Source organism: Aotus nancymaae, unplaced genomic scaffold (genome assembly GCF_030222135.1).
Source record: "Aotus nancymaae isolate 86718 unplaced genomic scaffold, 86718_ANA_hifiasm-v0.15.2.pri h1tg000010l, whole genome shotgun sequence".
In the NCBI taxonomy this organism is placed as follows: Eukaryota; Metazoa; Chordata; class Mammalia; order Primates; family Aotidae; genus Aotus; species Aotus nancymaae.
The window spans coordinates 15,715,658-15,737,177 of record NW_026988421.1 but is presented as its reverse complement, the minus strand read 5'-3'; the positions used below and the strand labels follow the sequence as shown (position 1 = coordinate 15,737,177).

At 34.4% G+C, this 21,520-nt stretch overlaps 1 protein-coding gene across 3 annotated transcripts in view; it reads left to right on the top strand.

Moving 5' to 3' along the window:
• ATRNL1 (attractin like 1) overlaps nucleotides 1–21,520 on the top strand; it is an 811,501-nt gene that overhangs the window by 44,049 nt on the left and 745,932 nt on the right. For all 3 annotated transcript variants that reach the window (XM_064373808.1, XM_021676929.2, XM_064373807.1), the window contains exons 6-7: nucleotides 11,933–12,107; nucleotides 17,381–17,468. In XM_064373808.1, coding sequence (XP_064229878.1) covers nucleotides 11,933–12,107; nucleotides 17,381–17,468 — 263 coding nt within the window. The remainder of the gene's footprint in view (nucleotides 1–11,932; nucleotides 12,108–17,380; nucleotides 17,469–21,520) is intronic.

The following is a 21,520-nucleotide window of genomic DNA, read 5'->3' as shown; positions in this document are numbered from 1 at the left end:
GGAAGCATAGCCCCAAAGTAGGTGAGATTATGAGCAAGATCATTTAGGGGAAAATGATGTTTTTATTTCAGATATATAGAATGGGAAAGAATCAGTGAGGTAAGAAGAAGAGATAGATTTGCTTCTAGGACAAATGGGGAATGATCAAAGAATGAGAGACATTTGAAAATGTGGGGTGCTGAGGCAATCTTTATGAGATTCAAAATCTGATTTTGTTTTATACAAGGTATTATTTGGAACTGGATTATTTAGAGTAACAGATTGTTGTTACCTTCATTATATTTTATTTTTTGTTGTTGGTTGACTTTACTTACTCTGTTTGGCTCTATGCTAATGTGTATTTTTAAAAAATGAGTGTTGCCCTCTAGAAACTTGGGTTTTAGTAACATAACACAGAGGAAAAACCTAGCATTATGTTAAGTCTTGAGTTCCTTCTTAACATTTCTCTTTTGCTTACCCTACCTGGTCTTTGTGTGTCATTGTTTTCTTTAGTGTTTCCTTTTCTTTGAGATAGGATCTCACTGTGACTCAGGCTAGAGTGCAGTGTCATGATCACAGCCCATTGCAGCTTTGACCTTCCATGGTCAGATGATCCTCCCACCTCAGCCTACTGAGTAGCTGGCACCACAAGTTACACAACACCATGCCCAGCTAATTAAAATTTTTTTTTGTAGAGTTGAAGTCTTTCTATGTTGCTTAGGCTGGTCTCAAACTCCTGGGCTCCAGTAATCCTCCTGCCTTGGCCGTTCGAGTATCTGGGACTACTCGAGGGTACACAGGTTATTGTATAATATTTAATTTTGTCACAATGTATGGTTGTCAAAGACAATGATATATACATCTTAAATATGTGATGAAAAGTATAGGGACCTTCTGCTTCTATGACAGTAAAATAAAAAAAATAGACTTCATTTTTAAGAGTAGTTTTATGTTCACAGGAAAATGGAGCAGAAGGTACAAAGAATTCCCATTTACCTCCTGCCCCAAAACATACACAGCTTCTCTCATTATCAGTATCTTCCACCAGAGTGGAAGATTTGTTACAGTTGATGAGCTCACATTGAAACATCATTATCAACCAAAGTCATAGTTTACATTAGGGTTCACTGTCAGTATTGGACATTCTGTGGGTTTGGACAAACGTATCACGTGTATCTCCCATTATAGTATCAACAGAATAGTTTTTTTTAACCTAAAAATCCCCTATGCTCTGCCTATTCATTCTTTCCTCCCCCTAGGCCTGCCAACAACTGATCTTTTCATTGTCTTCATAGTTTTGCCTTTTCCCAAGTATCATATAGTTGTAACCAAACAGTATGTAGCTTTTTATGACTGGCTTTTTTGACTTGACGATATACATTTAAGTTTCCTCCATGTCTTTTTATGGCTTGGTAGCTAATTTCTTTTCAGCACCGAATAATATTCCATTGTATGGATGCACCACAGTTTGTTTATCCATTCACTTACTGAAGGACATCTTGGTTGCTTCTGGTAAAATTTGTTTAAATTTTAATAAGTAACCTGAGGGACAAAGGCAACTTTGAAAAGCACTGATCTCTTAAAATGGCTTCCAAACATTGGGATAGAAGAGCAATTTTTAAAAGACATCATAAGCAAGATATAACAAATTGAATTCATGTTCATGTGTAAAGAATACAGAACAGTAATTTTCAAAGTAGATTCCAAGGTATGATGTTCTTCCCACCAACTCCCTTAGTCAGAGTAGCTGCATGTTTCTCTATTTTATATAACTTTTAAAAATCTGAATGATGGGAAGTCTTTGGTTGAAAGCAACAGAAACAATCCTGGCTTACTTGAGCAGAAGAGTCAGTTATTGGAAAGTATGCAGAGATAGAGACCACTATCTCCCAGCATTCATTCCTCCATTCATTTTAGTAATAGAATTCTCGTTCAGCTCAGCACATGGTCTTCTAGCTGCATACCACATTTCTCATGCTCCCTTGCAGCTGTTATAGCTATGATACTGTATTAGTCCATTTTCATGCTGTTGATTAAGACATATCTGAGACTGGGCAATTTACAAAAGAAAGAGGTTTAATGGACTTACAGTTCCACATGGCTGGGGAGGCCTCACAATCATGGCAGAAGGTGGAAGGCATGTCTCACATGGCAGCAGACAAGAGAAGAGAGGTTGTACAGGGAAACTCCCCTTTTTAAAACCATCAGATCTTGTGAGACTTATTTGTTATCATGAGAACAGCATGGGAAAGACCTGCCCCTGTGATTCATTTACTTCCTACTGGGTCCCTCCCACAACACATGGGAATTCAAGATGAGATTTGGGTGGAGACACAGCCAAACCATATCATTCCATCCCTGGCCCCTCCCAAATCTCATGTCCTCACATTTCAAAACCAATTATGCCTTCCCAAGTCCCCCAAAGTCGTAACTCATTTCAGCATTAACTCTAAAGTCGCAAGTTTCATCTGAGACAAGGCAAGTCTCTTCCGCCTCTGAGTAACATCAGAAGCACATTAGTTACTTCCTAGATAACAATGCGACAGCCATTAGGTAAATACAGCCATTCCAGATGGGAGAAACTGGCCAAAACAAAGGGGCTACAGGTAGCGCCATGCAAGTCTGAAATCAGCAGGGCAGTCAAATCTTAAAGCTCCAAAACGATCTCCTTTGACTCCAGGTCTCACATCCGGGTCATGCTGATGCAAGAGGTGGTGGGTTCCCATGGTCTTGGGCAGCTCCGCTCCTGTGGCTTTGCAGGGTATAGCCCCTTTCCCAGCTGCTTTCATGGGCTGGCATTGAGTGTCGTGGGCTTTTCTAGGCACATGGTGCAAGCTGTTGGTTGATCAACCATTCTGGGGTCTGGAGGACCGTCGCCCTCTTCTCACAGCTCCACTAGGTGGTGCCCTAGTAAGGACTCTCTGTGAATCTCCAGCTCTTCTGCATTGCCCTAGCAGAGGTTCTCCATGAGGGCCCTGCCCCTGCAGCAGACTTCTGCCTGGACATCCAGGCATTTCCAAACATCCTCTGAAATCTAGGCAGAGGTTCCCAAACCTCAGTTCTTGACTTCTGTGCACCTGCAGGCTCAACACCATGCGGAAGCTGCCAAGGCCTGGGGCTTCCACTCTTTGAAGCAACAGCCAGAGCTGTACCTTTTCCCTTTTTAGCCATTGCTGGAATGGCTGGAACCCAGGGTACCAAGTCTCTAGGCTGCACATAGCAGGGGGGCCCTGGGCCTGACCCAGGAAGCCATCTTTTTCTTGTAGGCCTCTGGGCCTGTGATGGGTGGGGCTGCTGTGAAGACCTCTGGCATGCCCTGGAAACATTTTCCCCATTGTCTTCGTGATTAACATTGGGCTTCTCATTACTTATGCAAATATCTGCAACCAGCTTTCTCCTTAGAAAACGGGATTTTCTTTTCTATCGCATTGTCAGGCTGCACATTTTCCAAACTTTAATGTTGTGTTTCCCTTTTAAAACTGAATGTCTTTAACAGCAGCCAAGTCACCTCTTGAATGCTTTGCTGCTTAGAAATTTCTTCTACTAGATACCCTAAATCACCTCTTTTAAGTTCAAAGTTCCACAAATCTCTAGGGCAGGAGGAAATGCCACCAGTCTCTTTGCTAAAACATAACAAGAGTCACCTTTGCTCCATTTCCCAACAGGTTCTTCCTCATCTCAATCTGAGACCACCTCAGCCTGGATTCCTCATCTCAATCTGAGACCACCTCAGTCCATATCATTATCAGCATTTTCGTCAAAGTCATTCAACAAGTCTCTAGGGAGTTCCACACTTTTCCCACATTTTTCTGTCTTCTTCTGAGCCCTCCAAATTGTTCCAACCTCTGCCTGTTACCCAGTTCCAAAGATTTTAACGTTTGCCATTGGGTGGCAGTATTGACTACCAGAAATGCACTTGCTCTGGCAGTTTTGTTGGACTTAGAAAAATGTAAAATCTTTCAACTCAAACTCATGAATATTTTATCTGAAATATTTCATCTGGGTTAGTAATATAACATATAGGGACATATTTAGTTATTTTAGGATACTATGTAAGTACAAATGAGAATATAGGTTGCCTTGAAGCAATTCACAAAGTAGCTTACAATTAATGAAGACGATCAATCTATTTCGTCTCTGTTTTAACTTTGCGGAGGGAGAAGTGACAGGTAAGGCATTTAATTCCATTAAATTCTTCCCACTTAGCAAAAACAGCAGATCTGACTTTTTTGTAAGAGCCAATAAAATTTTTAGTCTTAACCTATTAAGAAACTTTCTATTTAAAAAGAAAAGTAGCATTAAAAAATATATATGACAGCCATTTTTCACCTTTTTCTTGAATTCATTTATTTATTTTTTCATTTATTAATGTAACTTTTTTTTTGAACTTCTGTTAAGTGCTAGGCACTGCTAGGTCCTTGGGATACATCATGGAACAAAGGAGACAAAGATCCTCATGGAACTTACATTCAAGCTAGGAGAGACAGACCCTAAGTAATAAACATAAATTATATAGTATGTTAGAAGGTGATAAGTACAATGGAAAAATAAAGTAGAACGGAGGAAGAGGGGATAGAAAGATCTGGGGGTTACATTTAAAATATGATGATATGCTAAGGTTTTATTGAGAAGATTACATATGAGAAAAGACTTTAAGTAAGGGAGAGAGTTCAACCATATAGATATCTAGGAGAAGAACATTCTAGGCAGAGAGAACAGTCAGTTCAAAGACCCTAAGGCAGAAGCAAGCCTGGTGTGCATGAGGACCAGTAAAAAGGCCATTGTGGCTGGAATTGAATTACTGAGGGGGAGATTAGTCAGATATGAACTCAGAGAAGTTACACAACAAGGGAGATGGTTGGGGATGTGGAGTTAAGGGGTTGCTGGAGGTGATGGAGATACATGAAGAATGGAGCTGTATCAGCTAAATATTCTTAGCCTTGTAGACCATTATAAGGATTTTGACTATTACCCTAAGTGAAATGAGGAAGCCATTGAAGGATTTTGAGCAGAAGATTAACATTATATGGCCTAGTTTTATAAAGCTCTTATTGGTTTTTACCTGAGAATAGACTGTAGTAGCAGTGTTCCAGTTCAGAGGCTACTGCTATAATCTAGGTGAGAGATGATTATGATGGTAGGTCAGACAGGTTGGTAGCTGCAGAGGTGGTGACAATTGCTTGAATACTGAATGTGATTTTAATGCAAGATTAATAGGATTTGCTGGTGGTCTAGATGTGGGGGGTGAGGGAAAGAAGAGACAAAGATGACTAAGATTTTTGGCTTGAGTAAATGGAAAGACAGAGTTGTCATCAACTGATATGAGGAAGATTTTAGGAAGAATATTTGGTTATGGTATGTCAAGTTAGAGATGTCTTTGAAACATCCAAAAGGAGATAGTCAGGAGGCAGTTGGATATATGGGTCTGGAAATTGATGAGAGAGATCTGTACTGTATAAATTTGGAGGTGGTTGGCTTAAGTATTAAATTGGAAACCATTGATGAAATTTGATGAGATTACCAGAGAAGTTAGCATAGAATGAGAGAGACTAGACCCAAAGACTGAACCTGTGGGTCACAACAAAATTCAGAGTATTCTGTGGTTGGCATATAAATTCCTTCTTTAAATAAGCTTGGCTTATGTTGAACTATTTATAACCACTTGTTTTGTTGCCTCTGACTGTGTAGCACAATATAAAATAAACAGATCCTGCTCTCAGTATAGGCAGTTCTACATTTATCATTTTCATCTGACCAGAACCAAGGTCTTAAATCTTTCTTGGGATTTTTTTTTAATAGTATGTATTGCCTTGTCAATACCCTTAACATGGTTTATCATTTTCTTCAAAGCATGTCTTAGTCAACTCAGGCTACTGTAACAAAATACCACAGAATGGGTTGCTTAAACAACAGGCATTTATTTCTCACAGTTCTAGAGACCAAAAGTCCAAGATCAGGGTGCCGTCATGGTGAGGGCCCTCTTACTGGCCCTCTTTCTCTGCCATGTAAAGATAGAACAAGATGACTTCCTTTTTGTTCTATTCTTACACTGCAGAGAAAAGGGGAGGGGGAGAGAGCAAGAGAGAGCAAGAGAACAAGAGCAAGAGAGAGCCAGAGAGAGAGAGAGAGAGAATGGGAGAGAGAGCGAGCAAGAGAGAGAGTGAACATGTGAGAGCTGGAGAGAGTGAGCAAGTTTTCTGGTCTCTCTTCATAAGGCATTTATCTTACCATGAGGACCCTACCCTGATGACCTTATCTAAATTACCTGCCCAAAGCCCCACCTGCTAATACCATCACATTGGGAGTTAGGGTTTCAACATAAACATTTTGAAAGAACACAAACATTCAGACCATAATATGAGAATTCTCTTTTTTTTTTTGAGATGGAGTCTCGCATTGTCACCTGGACTAGAGTGCAGTGGCGCCATCTTGGCTCACTGCAACCTTTGCCTCTCAGGTTCAAGTTATTCTCCTGCCTCAGCCTCCCAAGTATCTGGGATTACAGGTGACTGCCACCACACCCATATAATATTTTGTATTTTTAGTAGAGATGGGGTTTCACTCTGTTGGTCAGGCTGGTCTCAAACTCCTGACCTCATGATTCGCCTGCCTCAGCCTCCCCAAAATGCTGTGATTACAGGTGTGAGCCACCGTGCCCAGCCCATGAGAATTCTTAGAATGAATATTTCTTAATGTTAAATTTATGGAGGGACTCTTTTCTATTCACAATTAAAGTTATCTTGGGAAAGTCAATTAACTCTCTGGTTATAAATTTCATTATTTGTCCAAAGAGATTATTTGCCCTGGTCTGAGTCTTGGGATGATAACTTGATCAAAGTGAATTGAAATACTAAATGTCTTGCTGTATATACTTGACTGGCTGACATTATAGTAGCAGTTTCCTTTTTAATAAGTAGATATTTTTTGAAGTTAATCTTTTCTAAGCATACATATTTTGATAATACCAACAGTTTTCAAAATGTGTGCTGCAGGGTTATTTAAAGAGATGGGTTGGCGTAGAATGGAAGATAAGTGACTCTTTTCTGCCTCAACCATAGTGTCATCACTTTGCAATCTTTTACATATTGAGATTCCATGTACAACTTTGTTTTGCCTTCCACAGTCCAAGAACAGTAAATTAGAAGCCATTGATCTTTTAAACAAGAGGGCAATTTGTTTCCATGCTACAATAGCGTCATTGACCTAAACTGTGAGAACCAAGTATTCTTGGAACAGATCTAGTATAATGTTTACCATTCACACAATTCATTGTTTCATGAAATTAACATATTGTCAGAATAGTTGTGGATATTTAAAATGTACAAAAGTTAATACCTGGCCTTTGGAGATTGGTTTTATGGGTCTAGAACATGTGTAGAATACTTTGGATACTGTAACAAAATTACATTTTTCTAATAATGTTAGAAGATAGAACTCTTTCAGTGAAATCTTGTTTTGACTTTTATTGGAGAACTTCAGATTCAGTACACACTAAATCATAAGACTGTGTCTGGAATGATTACAATAAGCTATGTATACCACTCTTGCTCTTAAAAATCTTTCTTCCCAAAATAAAAACAAAAATAAAATTAAAAAAAAAACAAAAAAAAAATCTTTCTTCCTAGCATATTTTCCCTTTCTTATTAACAATCCAGTTTCTTTTGGGAAATTGCTTTTTGCTAATGTAGTATGGTCTTGCTTGGATGAAAAATCCAGGTACCTATCTATTCTAAGCTTCATTTTTCTCTCTTTGAAAAACTCTCTGAATTTCTTTATATTTTTTCAATACATTTCTGTTTTTCCTTAAGCTAGCCAAATTAATTTCTGTGACTCAGATGTAAGACAACTAACTGAAATACTACCTTAGAAATACTATTAGAGTACGTATTTTTTTTTCTGGTTATTGGACTTCTTTAAAGTACTCAAAATTCTATCTACAGTAATAGAAATGCAGCTAAACAACCTGCATTTGATATAGTTCAAAGTTAGCAATATTTATTTAATGTGTTCAATTGAAAACTGCAGAAAGAAAATAAATATAGTTTGGCTCTTTAAACATGTACCACCTTAACAGTAAAATAAATGTTTTTTCATGATAGTATAGATTAAATATAAATTAAGGGTATGGGCCAAAGCTGCATCAAAAAGTCTAAAATCCTGGAGTAAGATTATTTTTTGCTTAGATATACCTTTTATTTATTTTTTATTGATACATAATATTTTACGTATTTTGTGGTATATGTGAGTATTTGTTATCTGCATAGAATGTTTAATGATGAAGTCAGGGTATTTGGGGTATTCTTTACTTTGAGTATTTGTCATTTCTGTGTTGGGAGCATTTCAGGTGCTCTTTTCTAGCTACTTGAAACATACAATACATTGTTGCCAACTATAGTTACCCTACACTATAATAGAATATTATAATTTATGTCTTCTAACTATATGTTTGAATCCATTAGCCAATGTCTAACCTCCCCACCTACCCATACACACATCCTTTCCAACCTTTGGTGTCTATCATTCCATTCTCTACCTCCATGAGATCAACTCTTTTAACTCCCACATGTGAGTGAGAACTTATGATATTTGTCTTTTTGTGGATGGCTTATTACACTTAATATAATGACCTCTAATTCCATCCATGTTGCTACAAATGACATGATTTCATTCATTTTTTTTTGTAGCTGAATAGCATTCCATTATGTATATACACTATATTTTCATCATCCTTTTGTCCGTTGATGGATACTTAGGTTGATTCCATATCTTTGCTACTGTGAATAGTGCTGCAATAAATATGTGAGTGCAGGTGTCTCTCTGTTATAGTGATTTTGTCATCTTTGGATGAATACCCAGTAGTGGATCATATGATAGTTCTATTTGAAGTGTTTTGAGAAATTTCCATACTGTTTACCATAGTGGCTGTACTAATTTACATCCCCCCCAACACTATATTAAGAGTTCTCCTTTCTCTGAATCCTTGCCAGCATCTGTTATTTTTAGTATTTTTAATAATAATCATTCTAACTAAGATGATATCTCATCGTGGTTTTGATTTGCAAATTCCCTGATGATTGATGATGTTAAACTATTTTTCATGTACCTGTTGGCCATTTGTAAGTCTTCTTTTGAGAAATTACTTCATGACCTTTGCCCACTTTTAAAGAGGCTTATTCGTTTACTGTTCAGTTGTTTGAGTTCTTTGTATGTCCTAGATTTTAGGTCCCTGTCAGTAACATAGTTTTTAAATATTTTATCCCATCCCTCAAGTTGGTTGTTCACTTTGTGGATTGTTTCCTTTGTTGTGCAGAAGCTTTTCAGTTGGATATAGTCTCATTTGCTTATTTTTATTTTTGTTGCCTGTGCAACAGTTCCAGCTCTTGGAACTGTGTTCCCTGCCTTCTTTGCCTCCTGGCCTCTTCCTCTATCTTCAAATCCAGGAGGTGGCATCTTGCTTTGATGGTCACATTGGTTTCTTCTGCAGTCAAATCTACTTCTCTTATACCTGTAATTATATTTAGAGCCAATTTAGGTGATCCATGATAATCTCTCCAAAATTTCAAAGTCTTTAATTTAACACATCTGTAAAATTCCTTTTGCCATAAGGTAAAATCCAAAGCTTCAGGTGATTAAGACCTGGATACCTCTCGGGGCCATTTTTCAGCCTAGTGGAAACTTGCTCTGCAGTATTTTGCTTTAATGCAGATTTGATAAATATATTAGTGATTTAAAAAATACACCCAATTTTCAAGCTCTTCTCATGCCATTGTTCTCTGTCAAACTCTTTTCCATGTATACCCATATGTTATTTGACTGCTTTCAACTCTGTGCCTTTGAGTGGTCTGTTTTTAATGTTTTATTTAGGAATAATTTTAAAGTTTTAGAAAAGTTATTATACAAGAATAAGAATAGTACAAAGACTATCTGAATGCCCTTTTCCAAGATTCATCGATTAACATTTTACTCTATTTGCTTTGGTATAACTGACTTACATGTCAAAATAAATCTATATTTCCCTTTTATGAAAATAGATACAAAATTTATCTATTATATATAATTTGATATTATATAGATGCATTATATATAATTTGTATATGATTTCATGTGTCTTCAGTTAAATTAGAGGTTGGCAAACTTTTCTGTAAAAGGCCAAGTACTAAATATTTTTGACTTTGCACGTTACATGGCTCTGTTGCAGCCATTCAACTCTGCTAAAGCAGCCATAGACAATACTTAACTGAATGAGCATGGCTGTGTTTTAATAAAACTATTAAATGATTTCTAAGTTACTGTAGATAAAAAGAGATTACAAAAGAAGTTCCTTTAATATCTCTGATTACTAAGGAATAGTTCATAATATTTTCTCACTCAGAAAATAATAGTTTTCTATAGCTGATTTAAAATATTCTCATTATCAAAGAGATAATCTGTGATACTTCCTAGTTTGTACCTGAAAAATACAGACCCATACAATGTAAGCATTGAAAGAAATGAATGAATTAATACCTAGGTGAGTGAACAAATGGAGAAATGAAAACTGTATGGGCCAATATTTCTTAAATCAGACTCTGCTTGGGAGTTTTAAAATTTTGTTATTACATGATAATCTAAAACTTTTTGATATAAGCAATTTGAAGATTAACTGCCTGATCTCATAATTGAGAAATGCTACTGTATTGCAATGCCAACATTTGTGTTGACAATTTAAAGTTGGGACTAAGTAGTATCCCTTTAATTATTGTAGGCTAAAAACAATACAACTGAAGTGTACTAATACTTTTGTAACAAATGAAGGGTAAATGATTATATGCCATAGTGTATGAATTTAAATATTTGTAAAAAGTGAGTGGAAGAAAATTGGTGGGAGAGTTATGTTGTCAAAATAATGTAAGTATGCTAAAATTATGTAAAAAAGGCATTGTGAGAATTAGTATCATTTTTAACTTGGGACCAATTATTTAAGCAAAACAATATCATTTATCACATTCAGTAAATATTACTTTTATAAATTTGTTTATATGTAATTTATAAATCTATGTTGATTTTATGCTTATAAAAGAAATTAAAGCATAAGGAGTTTATGTCTAGTATTTGATAATTTTTTAGTTTAATCAAAATTAAAATAATTTGTGAACCCTAAAGTTTGATGAAAATATATTCTCTTTAGAAAGATTCCTTCTATTATGTTTGAGAAACACTGATGAGGAAACCAAGACTTATGAGTAATGCCATGAATGTGGATAGGAAAAGGCTGTGTTTTCAACTTTATAGTATTTGAAATTGTTCTGCAGTAATTTAATAATTTTTATTTTATGATGCATAATAATTTTTTCTTTTTAAGGATTCTGCTGAAGTGAACTTTCGTTGTTCTTAATAATAATGCTAAGAAAAATGTAATTTTTGTTTTTATATTTGTTTAATAGTTTATAATTTTTAAACTTTAATTTTTAAATGCTTTTACTTCCACTATTTATAAAAAAGAAATATTTATTATAACCCTTGGGGGTAGATTGTTATTTTCATTTCTGTAGATGGAGGCTTGATGATGAAAGAGGTAAACATACTTGCTTAAGGTCACATTGCTAGTAAGTGACGGAACTGAGATTTGAGTACATTGTTTTCTATTTTAATACTCTGGTAGCATACAAAGTAAATCTGATGTTTTATATTATTAAAATAATTATTTAAAATTAAAGAATTTGAACATCAGAGTCTGCTTGTGAGTATATGACTTTATGCCTCTAGGCATTACATTTGCTGTTAGTAGTAAATTTTATTTACTACTTTTATTTTATTTCAGATAATTTTATTTCAGATAATTTATTTTATATATATGTTACATTTGTGAATATGATAAACATTAAATGCTTAAAATCTCTTAATCCATATATTGTATTTATATAATCTGAGGGCTTTGTTTAATGTAGTGTGTTGTTTGATTTTTTTTTAATAGGTCCTGATTGTTCTTTGAATGTTCCCTCTACTGAGTCTTACTGGATTCTACCAAATGTTAAACCCTTCAGTCCTTCTGTAGGTCGGGCTTCACATAAAGCAGTTTTACATGGGAAGTTTATGTGGGTGATTGGTGGATATACTTTTAACTACAGTTCTTTTCAAATGGTCTTGAAGTAAGTATTTATTTTCAGATTCTTGCTATTTTTTAAGCTGAATTTTTATCCAACTTGTCTTTTTAAAATTGTTGTCTGAATGTAAAATTGGTTATTTTTGTGATAGTATCTATTTGCTAATGAGACTGATTTGTGAAATATGAACTCATTTTGTCCATAGCTAAAGATTTGTCATTGTATATGTAAGTTTGTTTCATGTAGAAATTTTATTACCTCTCTAGAGTGTTTTTAATTAATTTGAAGTAAGAAAATATTAACTTCAAATACAGGCAGGCCTTGCCTATAATGGATATAATGAATCATGCTACCTTTTATTTTTTTTAAATGAAGCATACTCACATATGTAAAAATCCTTTCAATTTGTTCTGTAAATTTTAATTTACCTGAACTTTTACTTTGTGTGTACTTTACAAGTTTTCATTGGGAGAACAGTGCTAGTATTATGAGAGAGATGACTGATTTCCTGTTGACTCAATAGAGATTGTTCTCTGCGTGATTGGATAAGGGGAATCATATGGATGGAAGCTTTATCTGATTTCTTTTTCAGCTGATGATTGTATTTTATCAACCGTTTAGTAACAGAATAAAAAAGGAAATAGCTAGAAGAATCATTTGATTTTCAATGTTGTTTCCAGGGGTGGTGTTCATATTATGTAATAACTGGTACAGTTTGGGCATCAAACAATCAGAACTTACCCTGGACCATATACCATAATGGTGTGTACCCAATAGAATTGCTAGATTTAGCAGATAAATATACAGTATACCCAGTTAAACTTGAATTTCAAATAAAAAACACATACATTTTTAGTATAAGAAGACCCTTTGCTGTAAATATATTTTTGTTTTTTTTACAAATTTTGCATGGGTTGTGCCTTAACAGAAAATTGCTTGTTGTTTATCTGAATTCAAATTTAACTGGGTATCTTGTATTTTATCTGCCAACCCTAACCACTGAATATAGTAGCCTTCATAATTAATGAAGATTTCAAAAATTCTCTAAGAGGAGATTGCTTTGAAACTATGATTGAATGTGACTGGAATTATATTAGAAAACTGAATAAATTCTGGAGAGAAGTAGGGAGAGTTTTAGGTAAGTATTTAAGTGACAAATTAGAATTCTGTAACATATGAGGAATAAAATATAGTAGGATGATTTGAAAAATAGTTGGTTGGATTAAAATGAATTGTTAAGATATGAAAAAAATCTGAAGAAATAATGATATTGAAATGTGAAAATTAAAAGGAAATTAACTATGTTTAAAGAAAATGAAACGTCTATGAAAGTAGGGTTGAACTTTGAATTAAATTGTGATATTTCCAAGGTTGGGTTTGTGAAGACAAAGAGCAAAAGTATCAAGGAAGTTTGTTAATTTTAAGTTTGTGTTCTTTGCAAGATGAGTAGCATATTGAAAAATAAATTATGAGTATTATTTGATATTCTTTTAAATTTGTATATTTCCATTGGAACCAGATGAACTATTTAAACTAACTTTTTTTTTTTGGTCTGAAACCTAGGTATTTCAGTCTCAGTGTTTATATAGATTTGTTTATATAAACAAATGAGGTATCAGAGTAGAATAATCATGTTGCTGTTTCACAGGTTTAGAATATTTTTCATCATTATGAATGTAGTTCAGTTGTAGGTAAGGATATTTAAACAGCTTTAAGAAGAGATAGGATCAGTCATAACTTGATTTAATCATCTTCTATAGTAGAATTTAATTGGGGTGTAAATGTTGCATTTTAAGACAATTGTTCAGTAAATATAAAAGTTCTACATTAGTGTCTATTAAATTAGAAAGAGACTTTTACAGAATATATATACATTAACATTAATGAAGATTAACATGTATTCATGAGGATAGAAAACTTTGGAAAACACTATGTGCTTGGTGCTTGGGATATATCATTGGATATAAAAAACACCCCTGTCTTCATAAGTTAGTGAGGAAAGGCTGGGAATGACAAAAAAATATATAATTACCAAAGTAAATTATAGATATAAAAATATATACGTATAGAGACATAGATGAATGGATGGATGGAGGGATATAGATAGATAGTAGGGGTAAGTAAATCAGGAGTGCCAATGAAGAGGGAGTTGCAATTATAAATGTAATAGTCAAGATGGGCTTCATAAGAAAGATGAGAACTGAGCAAAAACTTGGAGATCAGGGGATTGCAGTTATTTGTAGGCACAGAAAAGAGCTAGATCAAAGACTTGAGATAGGAACTCCTTGAGGTGTTTGAGGAGCAACAACCAGGCCCATGCAATTTGCATGGAACATATGAGAGGGATACATTACATTAGAGTGATAACAGAGGAGAAAGAGCATGCAGGATGTTGTAGATCTTTTGGAAGTCATGGGAAGGTTTTAAGCCTGTGTTGATCCATACTTTAAAAGTGTTAGCATGGCTGTCTATTGATGATATATTAGGGATTAGGAGGAAGAGTAGAAACAGGATTTAAGATGAGATTATCAAGGGAATGCATTTAGATAGAGAAAAGGACCAAAAACAGCCTGAGGCACCATATCACTAAGAAGCTGGGGAGACCAGGAGAAGCCATCAGAGGAGACCGAAAAAGAATGACTGGTGAGATAGGAAAACTTAGAGTACAGTATCGTCAAAGGAAAGGAAAGACTGTATATGAGGATTGAGGAGTGATTAATAATGTCAAATGCGGATGATTATCCAGGTCAAGGAAAATGAAGACTGAAAACTGGTCATGGATTTGGCATGAGGAAATTGACCTTAACAAAAGCAGATTTACTGAAGTGGTGAGGTTAAAAGCGTGTCTGGAGTTAGTTTAAGAGAGAATGGAAAGTGGGGTGGGGAGCGGGGTGATAAAGAAATGGGGGAGTAGCTTAAAGGAGAGTGTGGTCAAGAGATTTCTCTTTTATTATTAATGGTTTATAACACTGTGTTTGTGTGCTGATGGCAAAGATCTAGCAAGACAAAACATGGTGATGTAGGAAAGAGAGCTCGTGCACAAGGAAGAACAATCACTTGTTATTCTTGGGCTCATCAAACTGCAGAGAAGGGGTGCAGAGCTTGGGAACTAATACTTTTTTCTTAGCATTTTTAGTTTTTGCTTTTTTGTTTTCTTTGAGACAGGCTCTTGCTCTATCACCCAGGCTGGAGTGCAATGGCGTGATCATGGCTCACTACAGCCTTCATCTCCTGGGCTCAAGCTATCCTCCCACCTCAGCCTCCTCAGTAGCTGGGATTACAGGGACGCCCCACCATGCCTGGCTAATTTTTAAATTTTTTTGTAGAGGCAGGGTCTCCCTATATTGCCCTGGCTAGTCTAACTCCAGTGCTCAAGTGATCCTTTTGCCTCAGCTTCCCAAAGTGCTGCGATATCAGATGTGTGCCACTGTGCCTGGCCTGGATTTTGCACTCTTAATGGGCTGTAAAAAAAATGAAGAAGTATATGTGAGACGCTTGTGGCCCACAAAGTCTAATGTTTACTTCTGGCCATTTACAGAAATAGTTTATACAGCTCTAATTTATGGTGACTTGGAAAGCAGTATGTTGGCTGCAGATACTGATAGATGCGTAGACTAGTGTGAATCTGTAGAAGTTATGTTCTGATTGATTATATTTCTTCATTTGTATCATACACATTTATCTTACAATACAAAGTAGGAAATAAGTTAAACAATGCTGCAGACAAATTTGGTAATCCTTACCTTTCTTGCAAAGGGGCGCTTCAGCACTTTCTTGCCTTTCCTAATTTATTGAAGAAAGAAAGAGAAGTGGGGAGGCAACAATTTTTAGCAAGCTTCTTAACTTAAAATGGGGTCCTATTTCTTGGCTGGGTGCTTTCTTTTTTGTATTTTAGTAAATGAAGGAGATTTGAATATAGAGTATAAGCATTTGAGATCCATAGTTTAGAACTTCTGTTTTCTGTTTTCATATGTATTACAAGAAAAATGAATTTTGTTTTTCTGTTACATAATCCAACAATAATTTATTTTTTGTAGAAGCTTCTGTACTACTGGATTCATTTTATACAATCTTAAAAAATTATCAGTAAGCAAGCTATATTTGTGCATAGGAAATAAATGCTTATTGGTTAATTTATGTAATGCTAAGATAAGTGTGTGGGTATGTAAAGTAGTACAGCCATATGGTAAACAGTGTGGAGGTTCCTCAAACTGAAAATAGAATTACTATATGTTCCAGCAAACCCACTGCTAGATATGTAGTCAAAAGAAAGGAAATCAGTATGTCAAGCGATATCTGCACTCATGTTTATTGCAACACTATTTATAAGAGCCATAATATGGAATCAACCTGTGTCTATCAACTGATAAATTGATAAAGAAAATGTGGTATATATATATATACAATGGAATATTATTCAGCTATTCCAAAGATGAAATCCTGTTATTTGCAGCAACATGGATGGAACTGGAAGTCATTATAAGTGAAATAAGCCAGGCACAGAAAGACAAGTATTTTATGTCTTCACTCAAATGTCAGAGCTATAAAAGTTGATTTCATGTAGGTGGAGAGTAGAATGGTGGCTACCACAGCATGAGAAGAGAAGCGGATGAAGAGAAGTTGGTTAATGGGTACCAAAAAAAAAAAATTAGATAGAAGGAATAAGTTCTAGTATTTGATAGTAAAGGTAGGGAAATTATAGTTACCAATTTATTGTATATTTCAAAATAACTAGAAGAGAAGAAATGTTATGCTCCCAACACAAATAAGAGATAAATATTTGAGGTGATAGATATTCTAATTACCCTGATTTGATCATTACACATTGTATACATATATCAAAATATGTGTATACCATATATATACAACTTATATATCAATAAAAGTGTAATGTAAGGATCATACCAACTAAAGAAAAAGGAACAAAAATGAATACCTAAAACAAATAGAGTGAAATTTCATCTGTTTCCAAGAAGGAAAGCTGGCTTAAAAAAAAATTTTTTAAAAATACAGTCAACTCACTATTGTTTAGCTTAATCAATTGGTTGAAATTATTAAAGGCAATTAGATAATTAATAATATCCTAGTGAAGTTAATGTATATTATATATTTGGCAGATTGAATCCTAATTTAGTGTAGGTATATCTTGAATGAGTCTTTATTACAAATTTCTGATATGAAACATGAAATTATGAGTTTATTAGTTGTAATTCTTTTTGAATTTAATGAGTACTTGGATACAAGTGAATAAAAGCACATGTAAATTAAAAAAAAAATGAATCTTAGCTTTTGAACTTATTTTGTTTTCTTGCTTTTAGTTATAATTTAGAAAGCAGTATATGGAATGTAGGAACTCTATCAAGGGGACCTCTCCAGAGATATGGACACTCTCTTGCTTTATATCAGGTATGGCTCCTGCTTTTTAAATTTTAATCAGATTTTGTTTTTAATAGTTTACCCTAGGGTAAAAAATACTAAATCTGATATTTAGTTCAAACATTTAATGAGAAAAGTAGATTATATGGATCATAATCACTTGAGATACCACATACTCTTATACTATTTTAGTAAAAGAATAGATGTTAGAACAATCCCATACATGACATGTAAAGAAATAAAGATTGAGTTTTTGTCCATGGCTTTGTATCTAGTCATCAGGTTAATCACTTAAAAAAATTATGGTGAAATACGTGTAATGTAAAATTTACCATTTTAACTATTTTTAAGTATAGAGTTCATTGGCATTAAGTACATTGTCATTATTGTGTAACCATGACCACCATTATCATCAGAATATTTTTCTTTTTTTTTAATCAGAACATTTTTCATCTTGCGTAACTGAAGCAATAACTTCATTCCCCTTGTCCCTTATCCCTTTGAAACCACCAATTGACTTTTCTGTCTCTATGAATTTAATTGCTCTAGGTACCTCATGTAAATGGGATCATACATTATTTGTCCTTTTATGACTGATTTGTTTCCCTTAGCCCAATATCTTTAAGGATCATCCGTGTTGTATCATGTGTCACAATGTTCTTCCTTTTTAAAGCTGAATAAATATTCCATTATATGTATAAACCACATTTTGTTTATCCATCCATCTGTTGATGGACACTCAGATTGCTTCCATCTTTTGGCCATTGTGAATAATGTTTCTATGAATATGTGTCTACAACTATCTAAGTCTCTGTTTTCATTTTTTTTTTTTTTTTTTGGTGTATAACCAGAAGTGGAATTGCTAAATCATAGGGTAATTCTATGTTTAATTTTTTTTTTTAGCACTGCCATAGTGTTTTCCACTATGGCTGCATTTTGTATTTACACTAGCAGTGCACAAGGGTTCCAATTTGTCCACAGCCTCATCAACACTTATTTTCTGTTTTCGTTTTTTTGATAATTGACCTGTGATTTTGATTTGCATTTTTCTAATGAATAATGATGTTAAATATCTTTTGAAGTGCTTGTTGGCTATTTGTATATGTTCTTTGGAGAAATGTCTGTTCAAGTTTTTTGCCAGTTTTGAATTGGGTTGTTTTGTTGTTGGGTTGTAGGAGCTCTTTTTATATTATGGTATTAATGCCTTATCAGAATATGACTTGTGGATATTTTCCCCCTTTATGGGCTGTCTTTTCACTTTGTCGAGAGTGTCCTTTGATGCACAGAATTTTTAATTTTGATGCAGTTTATCTGTTTTTCCTTTTGTTACCTATGCTTTTGTGTCATATACAAGAAGTCTTTGCTAGATTCAATGTCATGAAGCTTTTCTTCTATATTTTCTCTTAAGAGTTTTAAAGTTTTAGTTCTTAGGTTTAGGTCTTTGTTGCATTTTGAGTTAGTTGTGTCTAATGTAAGGGTCCATTTTCATTCCTTTGCACGTGGATAGCCTATTTCCCCAACATCATTTGTTAAAAAATCTGTCTTTTTCCCATTAAATGGTCTTGGCACCCTAGCTGAAAGTTATTTGACCATATATATCAGGGTTTTTTTTCCTGATCTCTGTATTTTATTCTATTGATCTATATGTCTGTCTTTATGCTGATACCATACTGTTTTGATTACAAACTAGTGTGAGACTTCCTACTTTGTTTTTGTTTCTCAAGATTGTTTTTGCTATTCAGGGCCTATTGGAAGTCTATATGAATTTTAGGGCTGAGTTTTCTATTTCTACAAAAAATGTTGGGTTTTGACAGGACATTGTCAAACATTGGCATTAGTTATTTTTATATATTTGTGGGCTTCATAAATTTAGCATGATTAAAATGACAGGACACTTAACTGGTTTTCATTTTGAATCAACAAAAATTCTTATATTTTGTGGCCTTTGGCTAAGCCATCTAAATATGAATTTATATATTTTCTGTGCTGTTGTTAAAAAAATTGGAAAGCATGGGAGTAGCATAAAGAACAAACTGCCACCCTTTTATCTATGCATTTGTATGTTTTAAAAGTAAAATAAAAATCTATGTATGAAAACATATACATACATTTTCTTGTCTTATTTTTTTCCCCCTTTTTATAATGGCTTTACTGAGATATAATTGATATACCATACAATTCACTCATTTAAAGTGTACACTTCAGTGCTTTTTAGTATATTTAGAGTTGTGCAACCATCTGTTGCAGATTTATGTAAGATTACAAAGTTGTGTAACCACTTTCAGAATATTTTCCTTACATCACAAAGAAACTTTGTACCCTTTAGGTATCACCCCAGACTTACTCATTTTCTACAGACTTAAGCAATCACAAAGCTTCTGTATCTATATATTGGTTGATGCTGGACATTTCATACAAATGAAATCATGTACTATGTATTTTATGGCTACCATATTTCACTTAGCATAATACTTTCAAGGTTTATCTATGTTATAGAATGTATCAGTACTTCGTTCCTTTTTTATGGCTAAGTAACATTACATTGTATGGATATATAACATGTTTATTCATCAGTTGGGGACATTTGAGTTGCTTCCACCTTTTGGCTATTATGAATAATGCTACTAACAACATTTCTGTGTAATATTTTGCCTGGACATGTTTTCATTTCTTCTGGGTATAAACGTAGGGGTGGACTTACTAGGTCAAATTAACTTTCTGAAGAACTGCCAGAATGTTTTCCAAAGTTGCCGTACCATTTTACATTCCTACCAGCCATGTATGAAGGTTTCTATTTCTATACATCCTTGCCAACACTTACTAGAATCTGCCTTTTTGATTATTGCCATCCTAGTGGGGTAAGGTGTTATCTCATTGTAGTTTTGATTTGTATTTCCCTATTAACTAATGATATTGAGCATTTTTTTGTGTGCTTATTGGTCATTTGTATATTGCCTTTGGAGCAATGTCTATTGAAGTCCTTTGCTCATTTTAAAATTAAGTTGTTAAATTTTTGAGTTGTAAGAATTCTTTATATGTTCTAGATACAAGCCCTTATCAGGGATATAACTTGCAAATATTTGCACCCATTTTGTGTGCTGTTGTCAGTTTCTTGATGGTATCTTTTTAAGTGCAAAAACATTGGGCTTTATTTTGATAAAGTCCAATTTAACATTTTTACTTGTATTGCTTGTGATTTGGTGTCATATTTAAGAATTCATTGCCAAATCTCAGGTCATAAAGACTTAACCCATTTTTTTTCTTCTAAGAGTTTTATAGTTTTCATTCTTGCATTTAGTTCTTTGACCTGTTTTGACTTAATGTTTGTATATATTATTCAGTAAGGTTGCAAGTTTATTTTTTTTGCATGTCACTAACCAGTTCTTCTAGCACCATTTGATGACAAGATCTGTTCTTTTCTCTTTGAATGGTCTTGGTACTCTTGTCAAAAATCAACTGGCCATAGATGTATGAGTTTATTTCTGGACTCTCAGTTCTATTCCATTGATTTATCTCAGTATCACTCTGTCTTGATTAGTTTTTTGTTTTTTTTTTTTTGAGACAGAATCTTGCTCTGTCACCCAGGCTGGAGTGTGGTGGTGTGATCTTGGCTCACTGCAACCTCCGCCTCCTGGGTCCAAGTGATTCTCCTGCCTCAGCCTCCTGAATAGCTGGGATTATAGGCTCTGCCACCACACCCACCTATTTTTTTTTTTTTGTATTTTTAGTAGAGATTGTTATGAATAATGTTAGTAGCATTATTCATAATAGCCAAAAGGTGGAAACAACTCACCATGTTGGCCAGGTTGGTCTCGAACCTCTGACCTCAAGTGATCTACTCGCCTTGACCTTTCAAAGTGCTGAGATTAGTCATGAGCCACCATACCCAGCCTGTCTTGATTATTTTTGCTTTGCAGTAAGTTTTCGAGAAGTGTAAGTACTCTAGTTTTGTTCTTTTACAAGATTGTTTTGATGTTCTGCATCCCTTGCAATTTCACATGAATTTTGGAATCCATTTGTCAATTTTTACAAAGAAGCCAGCTGAGATTTTGATAGAGATTGTGTTGAATCTATAGATAAAC